We start from the raw sequence: 16789 nt of genomic DNA on the forward strand, positions 1-16789 counted from the left end.
ATCGAGCCCTTCTTGATACACTTGATATTGGAAACTTAAATACACTAGTAATTTCTTTCATTTTTATTTTAGATGTGAATTTTTTTATCTCATGATAAGAAATAATTCAACTTCCATCAAAATCGAGCAACCTAAAATCAATTTTACAAAAACAACCAAAATAGTCACATAGCGGCAAAAGAGCAGGTCTAAACAACTTTTTTACTCAAAATGATCCACCTTGGTGTTAATTTGTCACCCTTTGCAAGGATGTTCAGTAATCATGAGGAATTTGTAAGAAATTAAGAATGACGTTCGAAGTAACCTCTACACAAGAGAGAAATGTTTTTTTTTTAATGTCTAAGGAAAGACTAATGCATCATTCAGTTAATCAATTGTATGAATAGACTACTAGTGAATATGCGACCAAAAAAATTGTATTAAAAAATGGAGTTTAACCGTAACCAATTCCAAACAATTATTCAAGAAAATTAGATACAAAACGTAACAAAATTGGAAGAGATCAAAAAAGCAAGGGAGACGAAGGTATGAGTAATAACTTGGTTTAGCCAACGAACTCATAAGTAGAAGGATCACAACAGCTACAACGAAGAAAACTCTAATCCAATTGCACACCAAAATCCCTAAAGCCGCTATCTATCGGAGAATGCCAATGTTCACTCAATTGCCAATAAAATGAAGAACTTTACTGAACCTTCACTGGTTGACGGGCAACCTTCCCTCCATTTGCATAACTCCTTGGAACAGCTTCTCCATTGCTCCGACCATTAGCATTGCCTCCACGAGGTCGACCAGAGAACTCATTCCGCTTCTCAAAATCATTCCTGTTCATATAGCTGCCGCCACCTCCGCCACGACTACCTCCAAAGTTGCCACGGCCCCTGAAGTTTTCATTTCTATCATTTCGGTATCCACCCCGTCCTGATGGATATCTCACCCTATCATTATTGGCTGAAATAACAAGAATGCATGTTAGTAACAGAGGATATGAGGTGACATGTTGGTTTCAACAATATTGTCAATTTAACAAGAGAAATGTTGGTCACATACCTCGCCTTTCTTCAATTGAAAGTTTACGGTTGTCCAACATAACCGGAGGAGAGGCCTGAAAATACATCCACGTTAGATTAGATGACAGACATACCTTGCAAAAGACATCTACACTACTCGTGCATTAAAATATAATAAAATATGGAAACACATCAACTGAAAAACACAATAACTAAGCTACAAATGCCATGAATCACATGCTTGCCATGATAAGAAACACAAACCATTAGTAACAACAAACCCAAACCTAGAAAGTTCAAAAAGGACATAAAGCCTAATAAGAAATGAAAGGCATTTAAGGCATTTGATATTAGGCAAGTCAATACCTCAAGGGCTCCTTGCATTGAAGTAGCAGATTCAAATTCCACAAAACCAAAGCACGATCCTTGTTGCTGCGAAGGGTAACAAAATATTTATCAGCATTTGTGTTGCTGATGTGCATTCAAAAGAACAGATTAACATTATTTTAGAAAAAAGGGCTTTAAATATACTGACCTTGTTACTTCTCACTTGAATACCATCACGTTTAATGGGCCCAAATTTCTTGAAGACCCGTTCTAGTTGTTCTACTGTTGCATTCAATGGCAAGTTTGCAACAAATATTGCATAAGCCTTCCCTGTTGGAAGAAATGGACAAGTAAGGAAAGAATTCCCCAATAAATTGACAACAAATTCAAAATATAAACTACATATATGAAATATAATTAACCATAAAAGGAGCAAATTACCTGTATTCTCAGTGTTCTTTTCCAACGGACTGTCAGGGACAGGTGCAGGTGCTTGAGGTTCTAATGCAGGCACATTAGATACACGTGGTTGTTCAACAGGTTTCACAGGGGATGTCCTCACATGGAAGGGAGCAGCATTTTCTTTCAATGCATTCACCTAAAGTAAATAATTTAGAAGAGTGGCATAAGTCAAATGCTACACAACAATAAAATAAGAACAGAATAAAGTTGGGGGAATTAACATACAATGGATGCAAAAGACTTCTTTGGAGCATCATCCTGCATATTAGAAGCAACTTTCTCAATGCTTGGTTGATGTTCCTGATGGTTTGGTTCTTTCACATGATTAACTGGAACAACAGAATCAGCAGCAGACAATTTTCCATTCTCCAGTGGTTGACTTGCTTCTTTGCTGATGCTAGTTTCAGCATCCACAGTAGCTGCTTGACTAGGTGGAATGCTTTCAGGAACAGGGATTGGCTCTATATTCACAGTCAAAAGCAAAATTTTAGAACAAGAATTAGAATATTAGACAGCACACAGTGACAAGCAACAGGAATGGAATCATCTTTTACAATCATAATATGTAAACAGAAGAATTACCTGGTTCAGGGGTAAAAGTATCAGCTTGGGCACTTTCAGCAACATCATTCACTGGCACAGACTCAATCTCAATTGAGTTGTATTCATCAACATATCTAAATACATCATTCAAAACATAGTATCCTTTGTCCTGTGGAGCTAGGAAAAATGACTGAGTAAACTTCCTCTTCAAATTGTCACTTCCAGTTAAGCAGCCAGTCACGACAACCATCACCCCTTCTTTATAAGACGGCTGAGCATCAGCACTCAAAATCTCTACCCTAAAGCTTGTGTAGTCCAGTGATAGTATCTTTTTATTGATGTCCTGTTGCATAATAAAGTAAAATAATTAAAAAAAAAGCAGATACTTAATTATATTTGCAATTCACCACAGAAAAATAAATTAATTGGAACACATAAAATCCCAGTGAAAAACTAGCATGGACAATTCACTGCTGATTTTTTTAATACTCATTTTTATTTCTCATAGACCAGAAACAGCTCAATCGGCTACCAGAAGTGAATTCATTCAGGATAAGTTTCGAATAAACAACGATTTGGATATACCATGGAAGAGTGTATAGGACTGAATAGCAAGACAAACAAATTAATCTAAAATATGAAAACCCAATAGAAAAATATAATATATAATACTACTATCAATAATGCCGTGCTAATGAGGTTCATCTCAGTCATCCATATGGCTAACTGTTATTCCATGCCATTTTCTTTAACTATAGTAATTGTGACAAACAATCAAGATCACCTGGATTGCAACGACAATCGTGACACACACTAATTTAGAACCATGCAATTCCAAAAGCTTGTGTGATATTAACAGCTGGGGAAATTATACGGGTCAATTTGGATTCATGTTGCTTAAGAGATGCAAAGTCAGTTGATACTACTTACTTCTATAGTGGTCACCGTTGTCATGGTACCGTCATCTTCAGGCCGACTTAGGACACTGGTATCATGGTAAAATCTATGAACTTGGCCTGGATCTTGATGCAGGATAGAGTAATACTGCTCCACAAAAGCATTGCCAACCATCTGCGGGGTCGGGGATCCATCAGACACTGCCATCTCTGCAGCAAACAATACATCAACCACAGAGAGACTCATGGGTTAGGCTAATGACACAAGACAATCAGTCACTCAAACATTACAGCAACCACAACTAATAAATTATTTCCAAAACCCTTTATAACAAATAGAGGAATAAAGAAGAGACTGTTCAAAGAGAATACTACAAGAATGCAATTACCCTCCTTAACCTCAATTAATTAGCTGTATATATTTAATGCAGGCAGAATAATTACTGTCATCAGCTACAGATGAATACGACATGACCATGCGTCACAAAAGCATTCAAATCCAGCCTTTTTAGGTAAAAACAAAAAATCCAGCAGCTATAGTTAATTGATTTAAATAACAATAAATATAAACCCTAAGCCATGATCCGTTTCAAGCTATTTTTGAATAGGAAAAAATCAAAGCCCTAATAAATCCCAACACACCAGTCTAACAAACGAAACCAAATCGATCGTCAAAAAGAGCACAAAACTACAACCGTAGCATTCAACTGTCTTCGCTCAAAACATTTATAAGAGAAACAAAAATTAAAATTCGTCAGTTTCGAGCGGGGTAGTAAGAAGTGAAATTTATTATGCTTTAAAAAAAGGGTGAAGAACAGAACGAAGAGGTACCTCCGAGGGGGGAATGAAAACCTAGGAGCGAGAGAAGGAGAGAGACAGAGAGAGAAAGAGAGGGAAGAAGAGGTGATGCGAGAGGAGGCGGTTGAGTAGAGTGAGATCTCTACAGCTCCAACAAGTGCCAAATTTACCGAATATATTTATAGCCGGTTTTTCTGGTTTCGGCTCGATTTGGCCCAACCCGGTTTGTTTAGTTTTCTTTGCATGAACCGGGTTTATTTATTTATAATGTTGTTTCTGATTTTGGTTTTAAGAGGAGGATGTGGGGCCATGGCGAAGAATTCGGTGTCAATGTGTACCTACGAGTTTTGAATTTCAAAAACACACATGTATTTATGCATATTCATGGAGGTGATTTTGACCTGAATGAATTCCCTGATATATTAGTATATCAGTGGAACATCATCATCAACATCAAGTCAGCTAAGCTACTAAATTTATTTGATTTTGTAAATTTGATTCTTGAGAAGTTTTTTCTTTACCTTTTGGTTTTTGAACTTTTTAATCTTTTATTCAATTAAATTCATTAACGACTTAGAGTTAATTAGATTTTGGATTAAATTTCCACAAATAGTAGTATATGTTAGGAATAAATTGATTTCATTAACTCAGATCATCTATATCAAATCATCAAAAATATATCATATCATAATGCGGAAGCGTACCTAAATTCATAAACATGAATTCTACAATCAGAAGAGTTTGGATCTTGTGGTTATTTCGATCTTCCTCAATCAAAGCCTTCTGTATTCTTAGGTGGCTAAACTGTAACTCTTTCGACGGAGAAAGAGCAACAAAGGCGGCTTTGGCATATTGGGGATCGAAATCCTGTAGGTCTATTTATATTTGAGCATGGCACCCATTAAACCCTTAAGCCCAAATAAAATAGTATCTAAAGCCCAAAAGATAATATATCTAAAATCCAAAAAGATAATTATTCAAGGAACAAAAGATAATATCTGATTTTATTCTCATTTAATTCTAAATTAAAAGTAATAATGAGTTATTCAATTAGCATTTAAAACAATAAATGAGATCATCATTATATAAGTCATTTAATTTGAAATAGCATAATTTGTGATTATAATTAATATATGCATTGCCCACAAATAAATTAGGAAATCAAATAATTAAATTCATTAACGACTTAGAGTTAATTAGATTTTGGATTAAATTTCCACAACTAGTAGTATATTCAAGTTCAAATTCTCCTTTCGACTTACTTCTTTGTTAAGTTTCAGGTTTCTTTTCAAGGTTTTTTCCCTAGTGTTATAGTCTCTTTCAATTTTAGAATTTTTGATAAAAAAAATTAGAACAAAGAATAAAGAGATACCAAAAGAAGGACATAAAAAGACACAAACAAATAAAGAAAGAGATACAGTAAAAATATACGAATGATAGATAAAAAAAAAAAATTTAAGGCTCATTTTTTTGGATATGAGAAGCATAAGTGTGTTATGCGTTATCGTGGAGAATATGGGTGTTAGATATGGATGTGTGACCGCTTTTTCTGAAACAATGGATGAAGAAATTGGACCATCCGATTTTTTCGTAAAAAAAATTAAGCTTACTAATCGGACAGTCCGATTAGTGTGGAAGAGAAAATTTAAATTTTGGCAAAGGTAATCGGACCCTCCGATTTGTGTTTAAAACATTAAAAAAATTTGGGGGTCCTATTTGTGTTCCCAAAAATCGAACGGTCCGATTTTTGTTTCTGACACCACAGTTGCATAAAGCACTTATACACTTCATAACTACGTCCTACACCATTCTCCCAACCACATCTAAATTAAAAAGTGTTTTTTTAAGATACCTATTCTTAGCATTTTAGGTCTCTAGAAATAATTTTCTACTAGACCTTCAAAGAACTTGTGATTGATAACCTAAATCAGAAGGCTAAAGTTGAAGAATCACTTTAAGTTGAATCTTTCAATCTTTTTTATTCAAAAATTGAAGCAAATCACTCACCTCACTTAATCACACAATAAAAAACGTGTATAAAGCAATGAAAATTTTATTCATCAAAAGTTGTGTAAATTGTCTCACAACAAGTGTTTAAATAGACCCATAACAAACTAGCTAAAAGATAAGATAAGATAACTTAATTAAAATCTACTAAAGATAAGATAAATAATTTAAATTAGATTTGACATTATTTGATTAGATTATATTTGATTTAAATTTAATATCTTAAAGATATGATAATTAATTTAAATCAGATTTATCTTATTAGATAAAATCAGATTTGATTAAAATTAAAAATTTCTAAAAATACTACTTGTTCCGTTCGTGTATAACCGAGGTATGAGAACTCCTTCCAGCGACTGTTCGGTTTTGACCGAGAGTTATGCGTTGTGCAGGGAAAGGGGTGATACACCTCGGCAGTACGCAACACAACGACGGGAGCACCTGCAAAAAGCACTCCGACGCTCAAATTAGGAGAATATATTAAGGAGATAATTTAAAGAAGAAACAAAGCATGGTGTGTGACCTGCCTTCCTCCGGGCTATTTGATTTGTTTATATAGATGACTGAAGTGTTGGCTTTCCTTTGTTTGTTCCGATCTTTCAGTTGTATTGTGAGTGTCGTTGTTATTGGTAACGGACTGTGGATGATGTTTGACTCATTTGAAACTGTAACCAAGTTGTGATTTGAGTTCTCCCGCATTATTATCTCCGGATTGTGTGGTCGGTTTTTATTTTGATCTCGTTTCCGTATCCATAGGGTACACGTCATAGCCCCCAAGCTTGTTTGGCTTTATGAAAAAAGCAACAGGCAAGCTTTTCATATGTTCGTGTTTTGTGTGTGTATTGTCCCGCGCGTATGGGTTTGATTAGTTTTTAGGTGTGGCACGCATTTTGGTGCGCTCCTAATCTCTTTGAGGTGAAGGTTAAGATGTTTTACTCCTTATGTTAGTGTATGATCCAAGTTTTAGTGATGTGTCGAGCCTCTCGCAATCTTGGGCCTTCCATGGGTCGCATTTTAAGTGGTGAAGATGAAAAAATAAAAAGAAATATGGGAGAGACCGAAAGAAAGTTAGGGGACTTTTTTACCTCGTGAAATGTATTATAATTAACGCATTTCCTCACCGTTTGGGTTTTTTATGCTTGAGCGGTTATTGCTTGTGTTACCCACTAAGTTAGTGGGCTTGTAATAATAGTTGTTGCTGTTTTGAAATTGACATTCTGATCTTTCAAATTCCTCTCCCCAGTTTGACTCCAATATGACTTCCAAAGGTTAGTGTATTTTCCTAAAGATTCTTTGTTTCTGTTTTTGCAATGGCGAAAGAGAAAGAGAAAGAAAAATAGAACGTGGTTGAAGTAAAAAAAGATAACCTGTATCATTAGGTACATGATGACATGAGGACTCGTTCCTCGTCGTATGTGGACGCCGAGTCGTTGTGTGAACTCAAGGGTTTGAAACTTGTGAAAGATGGCTCTAGTGTGGCTGTTGAGCTTCTCCACTGTTCTAGTGAGGATAGGGTTTGTGAGAGGAGGGGATTGGCAATATTTTTACATGTACACCCCTTTTCTCACTGAACTGCGTGTGAGATTTCCCTTTTCTGATTTTGAGTATGATGTTCTTACTCAACTCAACTGCGCACCCTCGCAGTTGCATCCTAACTCTTGGGCATTTCTTCGTGCTTTTCAATGTCTGATGGATTTTCTTTCTTTTCCATGTTCTCTGTCTATATTTTTCTCATTGTTTCAGTCCAAAGGGGTTCGGAAAGGGTTATGGGTTTTTCTGAGTAGCTTTTTTGGGCACTCTCTTTTCTTGTTATACAAATCTTCTTTTAAAAACTTTAAGTCTTTGTTTGTTAAAGTGCGGTCGGTAGAGACCAATTACCCCTTTTATCTGGACGACGAGCTTATAGAAAAATTTCTCCTTTATTGGTGCTCCAAACCGATTCAAATCCTTAAGGCTACTGAGCAGAGCAAGAAAGAAGACTGTTTTTTAGAATTTCTGATAGAAAGCCTTGCTGCTGGGGAATGTTTGTCCATTTCTGAACTTCTACGTTTGCATGATTCTGGTGATAGTGAGGGTTTGAAAACTTACATAGGTAATACTTGTTGTTATTTTTCTTGCCAGTTTTACATTTTTCTGACTTTTTGCTTTGTGCCTCCAGGTGGAGGAGTTTCTCATCTTGATCCTTCTCGGTTTCAATCTTTTCTTAAAAAGAAAAGGGAGAGAGATGTGGTTGGTTCCAGGACTCTGGAGGAGGGCGGTGGGGATGCTGCTCAGTCTACCGCCCAGCCGGCATCTTCTTTTAAGAGAAAAAGAGATGACACCGATAAGTCCCTGAAGGTTATATTTGAGGGTGACAAGGAAGCTATTGGCAGTAGTAAGTCCGCCTTTGATAGGCAAAAAAGACTTCATCGTTTCATTCCTGCTACGAGTCCTCACTCACTGTGGAGCGATCAATTTCCTTTTGCTGAGCTTTCTGATAGGGTCTCCCAATATCCTGGTGATATGCTTATGACCCACCGAATTGGTATCGAAGGGATGGGAAAGTTTATTCGGGTCGGTCTGTATATATGTATGTATGTTTTTTGTTTTGTCTTTGTTTGGTCTGTTTGTTGCTTTATGTTTACATGTTGTATGTCTTTTGTCATAGATCGTTGCTTCACGTTTGATGTGTGTTGGCCGCACGACTAAACTGCTCGGAGCTGAGCAGCAGGTGGCCGTGGAGAGGGTTGTCGAGCTAGAGAGATCGTCGAAAGAGAAGGATGACGTCATTGTGGATGTTACAGCAAAAATGAAGGAGTCTGAAGAGGAGGTTATTCGTCTTCGGGATCAGATTCGGCCTTTGCAGGCAGAGATAAAAGAAAGTGATAAGACTAAAGGGCAGCTGACCTCCAGAGTCCATGAGTTGGAAGAGGAGGGAATGGAGATGTTTTCCTCTATATTCGACCGAGCTGTTAGTCAGATTGCTGTATTGGCCCCCGAGTTTGATTGTGGTCAGCTTGATGTGACCAATATTGTTATCAGCGGGAAGCTTGTTGTAGATGGGACTGTGGAGGATCATGATGAGAATGTTCCTCCCTATTGATATGTATATGTTTGGTTTATTTGTTCCTTTTTTCGGTTTTGAAAACTTCGTCTGTTTGAGTTTGGATTAGACTGACTTTGTTCTGACTGTGTTTGAGTCAGATTGACAATTTGGTATTTTGATGATTTAGAAATATGTATGTTTTGACTTCTTTTGCATTTGTGTATTGAAAGTAGACTAAAGACACAAGATCGTTTATTCATATGTCAGTACAATCTCTATTTATGATTTGACATATTGGGCGTCCGACCTCGTTAAAACCCTCCTTAGGTAAAACCCGTATTTGGGAAAAAACCTCTAAGGGGAGAAAAAGAGTACCTTCATCTGCAGATACAATAATTTATGATCTATACAACTTTAGGGAAGAGATATTCCAGTTACCTAATAGTGAGTCGCCTTTCAGCATCTGTAATTGATAAGCCCCCATTCCAAGTACTTTTGCGATCCGAAATGGTCCTTCCCAGTTTGCTACGAGTTTGCCATGTGATGGAGGTCGTCTCGCTTCCTCTGTTCTTCTGAGGACGAGGTCTCCCTCGTTGAATGTTCTGGGTACTACCTTCTTGTTGTGTTTTCTTTCGATAAGTTGCTTCATTGCCATTTGTTTGATAACAGCAATTTCTCTGTCTTCCTCCATGAGGTCTAGTTTCAGCTTTCCTTGCGTCAACATTGTGGTTTTGACTGTATATCTTGGCCCTTAAGGTGGGGATACCGACCTCGATCGATATCATTGCTTTTGCTCCGTATACTAATTTGAATGGGGTTTCGCCTGTAGTGATTTGTATTGTTGTGTTATAGCTCCACAGTATTTCTGAGATCAGGTTTGCCCATTCACCTTTCGCATCATTGAGCTTTTTTCTCATTGCCTGCAAGATTACTCGGTTAGCAACTTCGGCCTGCCCATTTGTCTGTGGGTGCTCGACCGAGCTAAAATGATGTTGTATGTTAAAGTTTTTCAAGAATGATGCAAGTTTGTTATCTGTAAATTGCCTACCGTTATCCGATATTATCTCCTTAGGTATTCTAAATCGGCATATGATATTTTTCCATATGAAAGATCGTACCTTTTCGGTTGTTATTCTTGCTAGTGGTTGTGCTTCTATCCATTTTGAGAAATAATCTATTGATACTAAAAGAAATTTTACCTGTCCTGGTTCTATTGGGAATGGGCCGAGAATGTCAAGCCCCCAACTATGGAAAGGCCAGCTTACCTCCATGCTATGTAATACTTCGGCGGGATTCACTGAGATGGCGGCATGCTTTTGACAGTTGTCACATGCTTTTACCTTTGCTATGCAATCCCTTTTCATTGTCGGCCAATAATATCCTGTTCGGATAATCTTGGTCGCCAGTGCTCGTCCTCCTATGTGGTTGCCGCACACGCCTTCGTGGACCTCGTTCATGGCTTCATTGGCTTCGTTCTTGCCGAGGCATTTTAGTAGTGGGTGTGAGAAACCTCGTCTGTATAGTTCTCCTGCCACAGTTGTAAAAGAACTTGCTTTTCGCCTAAAGCTTTGAGGATTAGTCTCGTTTCTGAGGATGGTCCCTGTATCAATATACTCAAGAAAAGGTATTCTCCAGTCGTTTGTATGGGTGATGTTCATTATGCACAATGATTCGATGCTAGGATTTTCTAGTGTAAGTTGTGATAGTGCTGACGTGTGTGTATTTGCTCTAGTAGTGGCGAGTTTATATAATATATCAGCTCTAGTGTTCTCTCTATGCACATGTGATATAATAAATTTATCAAACTTTGAAATAAGATCCTTTGCTATGAGCCAATACTGCTCTAACAGAGGATCCTTTACCTAGAAATCTCCTTTGATTTGTTGGACCACCAAGAATGAATCACAGTATACTATCAGGCGTTCTACTTGGAAGCTGAAGGCGAGCTTGAGACCTTCTATGAGCGCCTCATACTCGGCTTGGTTATTGCTTGCTGAGAAGTGGAATTGAAGGGATTGTTCGGCCATTACTGTTTCTTCTTCCTTTAGTACTATCCCAGCTCCGCTCCCTTCTCGGTTTGATGCTCCATATACATGCAACTCCCAAGCCTGTTCGTGGTGGTGCTCGTCGGATGTAAGTTCGGAAACGAAGTTTGCCAGGATCTATGATTTCAGAGCCGGTCTTGATTGAAACTGAATATCAAACTCAGAAAGTTCGATGGACCACTTGGTCAGTCGTCTTACCAATTTTGGTTTCATCAGTATTTGCCTTAGTGGTTGGTTCGTCCTTACGACTATTGTGTGTCTCTGGAAATAGTGTCTTAGTCTCCTTGCTGTTGTCACCAATGCCAAGGCCAGTTGTTCTATTCTGGGATATCTTCTTTCTGTTAGTTGCATGACTTTACTAACAAAGTATACTGGGTTTTGTGCTTTTCCTGCCTTAGTAACAAGGACCGAACTTAGAGAATACTTGGAACAGATAAGTATAAATACAAGGAAGTACCGATTTCTGGACTTTGCAGTACTGGTGGTGAGGATAGGATGGCTTTGAGTTCGACAAATGCTGCCTCACATTCTTTTGTCCATTCCAAATTTTTGTTTTTGGAAGTTGTCTAGAAAAAATGATATGATCGGTTTGATACTACGGGCAGAAATCGTGACAGAGTGGCTACTCTCCCTGCTATTTGTTGTACTTCTTTTATTGTTTTCGGGTTTGCCATGTTGAGTATTGCCTCACATTTTTCGGGGTTCGCTTTGATTCCTCGTGAAGTCAGCATGAAACTGAGGAACTTTCCTCCTTGTACCCCAAAAGCACATTTCTCTAGATTGAGTCTCATACTATATGCTCTAATCTGGTTGAATATTTCTCCGAGGTCGTCGCAGTGCGATCTTTCTGATGGAGTCTTGGCCACCATGTCATCTACGTAGATCTCTATATTCTGACCTATTTGTTGATAGAATACCTTGTCCATTAGTCGTTGATATGTTGCACCTGCATTCTTTAGGCCGAATGGCATTACTCTATAACAAAAATTCCCATGTTCAGTTGTGAAAGTTGTTTTGCTTTGGTCTTCTGGATGCATAAGGATCTGGTTGTAACCGAAGTATGCGTCCATGAAGCTTAAGCTTTTGAATCATGAAGCATTATCTACCAGTTTGTCAATACAAAGGCAATGGATAAGCATCTTTCGGACATTCCCTGTTAAGATTTATAAAGTCGACGCACATGCGCCATTTACCTGAGTTTTTTCTTACCATTACCACATTCGAGAGCCACGTGGTGAAGCGGATTTCTTTGATGAAGTCGGCACTGAGGAGCTTCTTAGTCTCTTCTAGGGCTGCCTTTGATTTTTCCGCCCCAAGGTGCCTTTTCTTCTAAGCCACAGGTCAGATCGTTCTATTAATGGTGAGTTTGTGGCAAATGATGTTCGGGTCTATCCCTAGCATGTCTGCTGGGGTCCAAGCGAACAAATCGGCGTTGTCTTGTAGTACCTTTATTAGTTTTAGTTGCTCCTATCCTTCAAGAGCTCGGCCGATGTAAGTAAATTGTTTTGGTTTTGAGGTCAGGGGGCCTTTTGGAGTTCGTCTGCTAGCTGAGGTCTTTCCTGGGAATCCTCCCGAGGATCGAGTTCTGCTAGGGGCAGTACTTCGTCTGTGCTGTAGATAGCCTTGACTTCTTGTTGAAGTTTTCCTCTTGTGTTGGCCCCTTTTAGGCTTGCATTGTAACATTGCCGAGCTTGTTGGCGATCTGAGTGGACTGTTGCTATCTTGTCGTCCTGTACTTGAAACTTAACACAAAAATGTAAGATAGATACCACTGCTCTGAATGTGTTCAGAGCAGGTCTTCTAAGAATAATATTGTAAAGACTGGGGCAGTCGACTATAAGGTACTGGACATCAATGGTCCGTGTATGTAGCCTTTTATTAGGACCCTCTCTCCGAGAACCCTACCAATTCTCCGGATGAAGGTTGCATGGCTTTTTCAGATAATTTCATTTTTTGGAAGGTAGAGTAAAAGAGGACATCTGCGCTACTATCTGGGTCCAGGAGGACTTTTCTTACCAATAATTCACCTGTTTGGATAGAAATCACCACTGGGTCATCCAGGTTTGGGCCAGGTGAAGATAGGTCGGCCTGGCTGAAGGTTATGTTGAGATCTGTTGTATCCTTGTTTCTTTGGGGTACTGTTCCTTCGATTGCCAGCATTGCTCGGTAACTTCATTTTTGTGCCGTATTTGTCTCACCTTCCCCCTCGAATCCTCCGAATATGCAGTTTATGACCCCCTTTGGTGGGTTAGGGTTGGACCATCTACTGTCATCCTTTTCTTCCGAGGTTCGTTGACGCTCTTCTCGGTCTCGGTCCCGAGTGTTTTCCTTACTTCTTCTTCCTTCGACGTATTTGTCAAGGAGGCCTTGTCGGGCTAATCTTTATAATAAGTCCGTGGCGATTATGCATTCGTCCGTTGTGTGTCCGTACTTCTGATGGAAAGCACAATGTTTGTTTTTGTCTACAAATTGTTGGTATTGGTAACTTCCTGCTCGGGTGGGGGCTTTATTATTTTGGCATTGAGAATCTCTTTGATTATTTTTTTCTCTTTGTGTTGAATCTGGTATAAGTATCAAACTTTGGGGTGAGCTTGAATGGCTTCCTTGGTTCCTTATTGTTTGGCAATCTTAGAGTCTTATCTTCTTCTCTCCTGGGCGGTTGCCTGTCTGTTTTTTGAGCTTCACGGAGTTTTTCGATCTCCATTTGACCCGCGGCCATTTCTCATAATTCCTCCAACGTCTTAGGTTTGGTCACTGCGATTGTCTCCCGAAACTTACCAGGTCTAAGGCCGGCCTTAAGGGCGTGTAAGTGGACTGCTGGGTCTAAGTCTGGAATTTCCATGGTTGCTTCAGCAAACCGAGTCATCTAGTCCTTTAAGCTTTCGTGTTGCCCTTGTCTGATTGTACCTAGATAATCTGATATGTGTACGTATATTCTTGATGCTGCGAAGTAGTCGATGAAGGATCTCACCAGCTCCTCAAATGAGGAGATCGAACCTGTAGACAACTTAGAAAACCAAAGTAATGCAGCACTATCAAGATAAGTAGGAAAAGTTCGGCAAAGCACATGTTCATTGTTAGCGCCGTTAAAAAACATCATAGATTGAAATTTTTTAACACGAGCGCGGGTCACCAATCCTCTTATATGGCTCAAGAGTAGTAGGTAACACGAAGTTTTTCGGCATCTGAAACTTGGTGATCTCTTCGGAGAAAGGGTTGTCTAAGGTCAGCTTTTTCTTTAGCGGACTGATGCTCAGTGGGTCTGTATTGCCCTGAGCCGAGCCTTTAGAATTTCCTTCCTCATGCTTTCCCACGTTATTGGCGGAGGACAGCTCGACTATCCTCCAAACTTCTGCCTGAAACTCAGCAATCTGAGCTAGGAGTTCTGCTTGCGTGGGTTGTTGGACCCCATTATCGGCCATGCCAGGAATCCTGTAGAAAAAAGAGTAAAAGAGCTAGGCAAAGAATAGTGGGGTCAGATAAATTTTCGGGCCCACATTAGGCGCCAAATGTTCCGTTTGTGTATAACCGAGGTATGAGAACTCCTTCCAGTGACTGTTCGGTTTTGACAGAAAGCTATACGTCGTCCTGGGAGAGGGCTGATACACCTCGGCAGTACGCAACACAGCGGCGGGAGCACCTGCAAAAAGCACTCTGACGCTCAAGTTAGGAGAATATATTAAGGAGATAATTTAAAGAAGAAACAAAGCGTGGTGTGTGACCTGCCTTCCCCCGGGCTATTTGGTTTGTTTATATAGATGAGTGAAGTGTTGGCTTTCCTTTGTTTGTTCCGATCTTTCGATTGTATTGTGAGTGCCGTTATTATTGGTAACGGACTGTGGATGATGTTTGACTCATTTAAAACTGTAAGCGAGTTGTGATTTGAGTTCTCCCGCATAATTATCTCCGGATTGTGTGGTCGATTTTGATTTTGATCTCGTTTCCGTATTCATAGGGTACACGAACATCACACTCAAAATCAGAAAAGGGAAATCTCATACGCAATTCAGTGAGACAAAGGGTGTACATGTAAAAATATTGCCAATCCCCCTCCTCTCACAAACCCTATCCTCACCAGAACAGTGGAGAAAGCTCAACAACCACACTAGAGCCATCTTTCACAAGTTTCAAACCCTTGAGTTCACACAATGACTCGGTGTCCACATACGACGAGGAACGAGTCCTCACGTCATCATGTACCCAATGATACGGGTTATCTTTTTTTACTTCAACCATCTTCTGTTTTTCTTTCTCTTTCTCTTTCACCATCAAACCAAACTAAAATATATGCCTAATAACTTTGAAAATTAATATTAAATTTGTGTTTTCTACTGGATTTGAAAAATACTGTTGGACCTCCTGTTGTTTTGATTTGGCCCAATAAACTTTATGAGTTGTCATCATTTCAGCACTACTATTTTTTAAATGAATTCTCGGTCTCCTTAATGTCCAAGAGTCCAAGACTAACATGGTATAATTTTTCTTAAGTCTTTAAATATGATAAAATTACCATTCTGCCCTCTATTTTTAAAATAACGAAAATTTCCTCTGTATCAATTTTCAATGTATTTCGGTTCGGTTTTTTATTTTCCTTGCGTGTATTATTATTATTGGAATATCGCAATTTGAATAAAGCACCAATTCTTCACCCAAATTTTTGAACCCTGACATAAATGATTTCATTTTTTTTAACGACAAAAAAAATTCTCACTATATTTAAAAAAAAATATTTGTATATTAAAATTAGTCACTAAAATTAATTAAGATTTTGTTAGGTAGACAATGACTTTTGTGAACAATAGGTTCTAGAATTAACACAATAGAATAAAAAAAATACTCCACCTTCAAATTATCTCTTAAACTCTAACATTAGGATAATTATCCGCACACCTAGTGAATTAAATATCCAACCACGTTAACTATGCATAAGTAAACCGAATAAAAATAAATAACCTTCCAATTAAAAATCAATATAATCAACCATCTGCATACCTATTGAATTGAACATCCGACATATTTATTGTTCACATTGTTTAGTATTTTCATTATCTATCTATACTTTTCAAATTAATTAATATATATTAATGTATAAATACATATGTTATTTTTCTTTCAATTTTAATATTATCGACTATGTAATTCGTTAATTTTATAATGAACTATATCTTTTATAAAAGAAAACGAAAATTTCTTTATATTCAAAATGTAAATATAGATCTTAATTTATAAAAATGAAATGTTTAGAACAAATCTTATTTAAATATTAATGAACTCAGGTTAACTTTTGAAATAAAAAAAATAATTTAAAAATCTTAATATCAACGATATTAATAGTTACAATTCTCATTTTCATTATTTTTGATAAAAATATTTTGATCTCTAATTTTTATTATTTTTTTCTTTTTTCCTCTTTCACGGTCTCCCCTACTACGTTTAAAAGCATGATACTAGCTTAAAAAAGATAACATTCATTTATCGCTAAATGCCTAAAGCACATTTTAGAACATCAAATAATTTAGCTGCTTGTCACTTCGCCAATCTGTCTAGAATTTAAAATTTTAAAATTAAAGTGTGAAGGAAGCATCTTTAAAGAAAAAAAGCTAACTAGATTTGGATGTATATTTCGCACTGAAGCTAGGAATTAAATTCATGGCAGTTGAAAAAGGTCCTTGGAAT

The 16789-nt window shown here is 37.9% G+C and overlaps 2 protein-coding genes across 2 annotated transcripts; one reads left to right on the plus strand and one right to left on the minus strand.

Annotated features, from left to right (window-relative positions):
* Window positions 1-400: 400 nt before the first annotated feature.
* LOC107631829 (nuclear transport factor 2) lies at window positions 401-4193 on the minus strand. The gene is made up of 9 exons (XM_016335396.3): window positions 4070-4193; window positions 3273-3448; window positions 2382-2685; window positions 2025-2260; window positions 1779-1935; window positions 1546-1667; window positions 1377-1442; window positions 1051-1105; window positions 401-951 (listed from the first exon to the last, which is right to left on the minus strand). Exons 2-9 carry the CDS (start codon window positions 3444-3446, stop codon window positions 686-688), a joined length of 1380 nt encoding a protein of 459 aa, XP_016190882.1. The 5' UTR covers window positions 3447-3448; window positions 4070-4193; the 3' UTR covers window positions 401-685.
* A 3241-nt stretch (window positions 4194-7434) lies between these two features.
* Window positions 7435-9125, plus strand: LOC148572623 (uncharacterized). The gene is made up of 4 exons (XM_088507662.1): window positions 7435-7557; window positions 7787-8135; window positions 8202-8596; window positions 8691-9125. Exons 1-4 carry the CDS (start codon window positions 7435-7437, stop codon window positions 9123-9125), a joined length of 1302 nt encoding a protein of 433 aa, XP_088363788.1.
* Window positions 9126-16789: the final 7664 nt, after the last annotated feature.

Source organism: Arachis ipaensis, chromosome B3 (genome assembly GCF_059453495.1).
Source record: "Arachis ipaensis isolate K30076 ecotype BB chromosome B3, ASM5945349v1, whole genome shotgun sequence".
Lineage (NCBI taxonomy): Eukaryota > Viridiplantae > Streptophyta > Magnoliopsida > Fabales > Fabaceae > Arachis > Arachis ipaensis.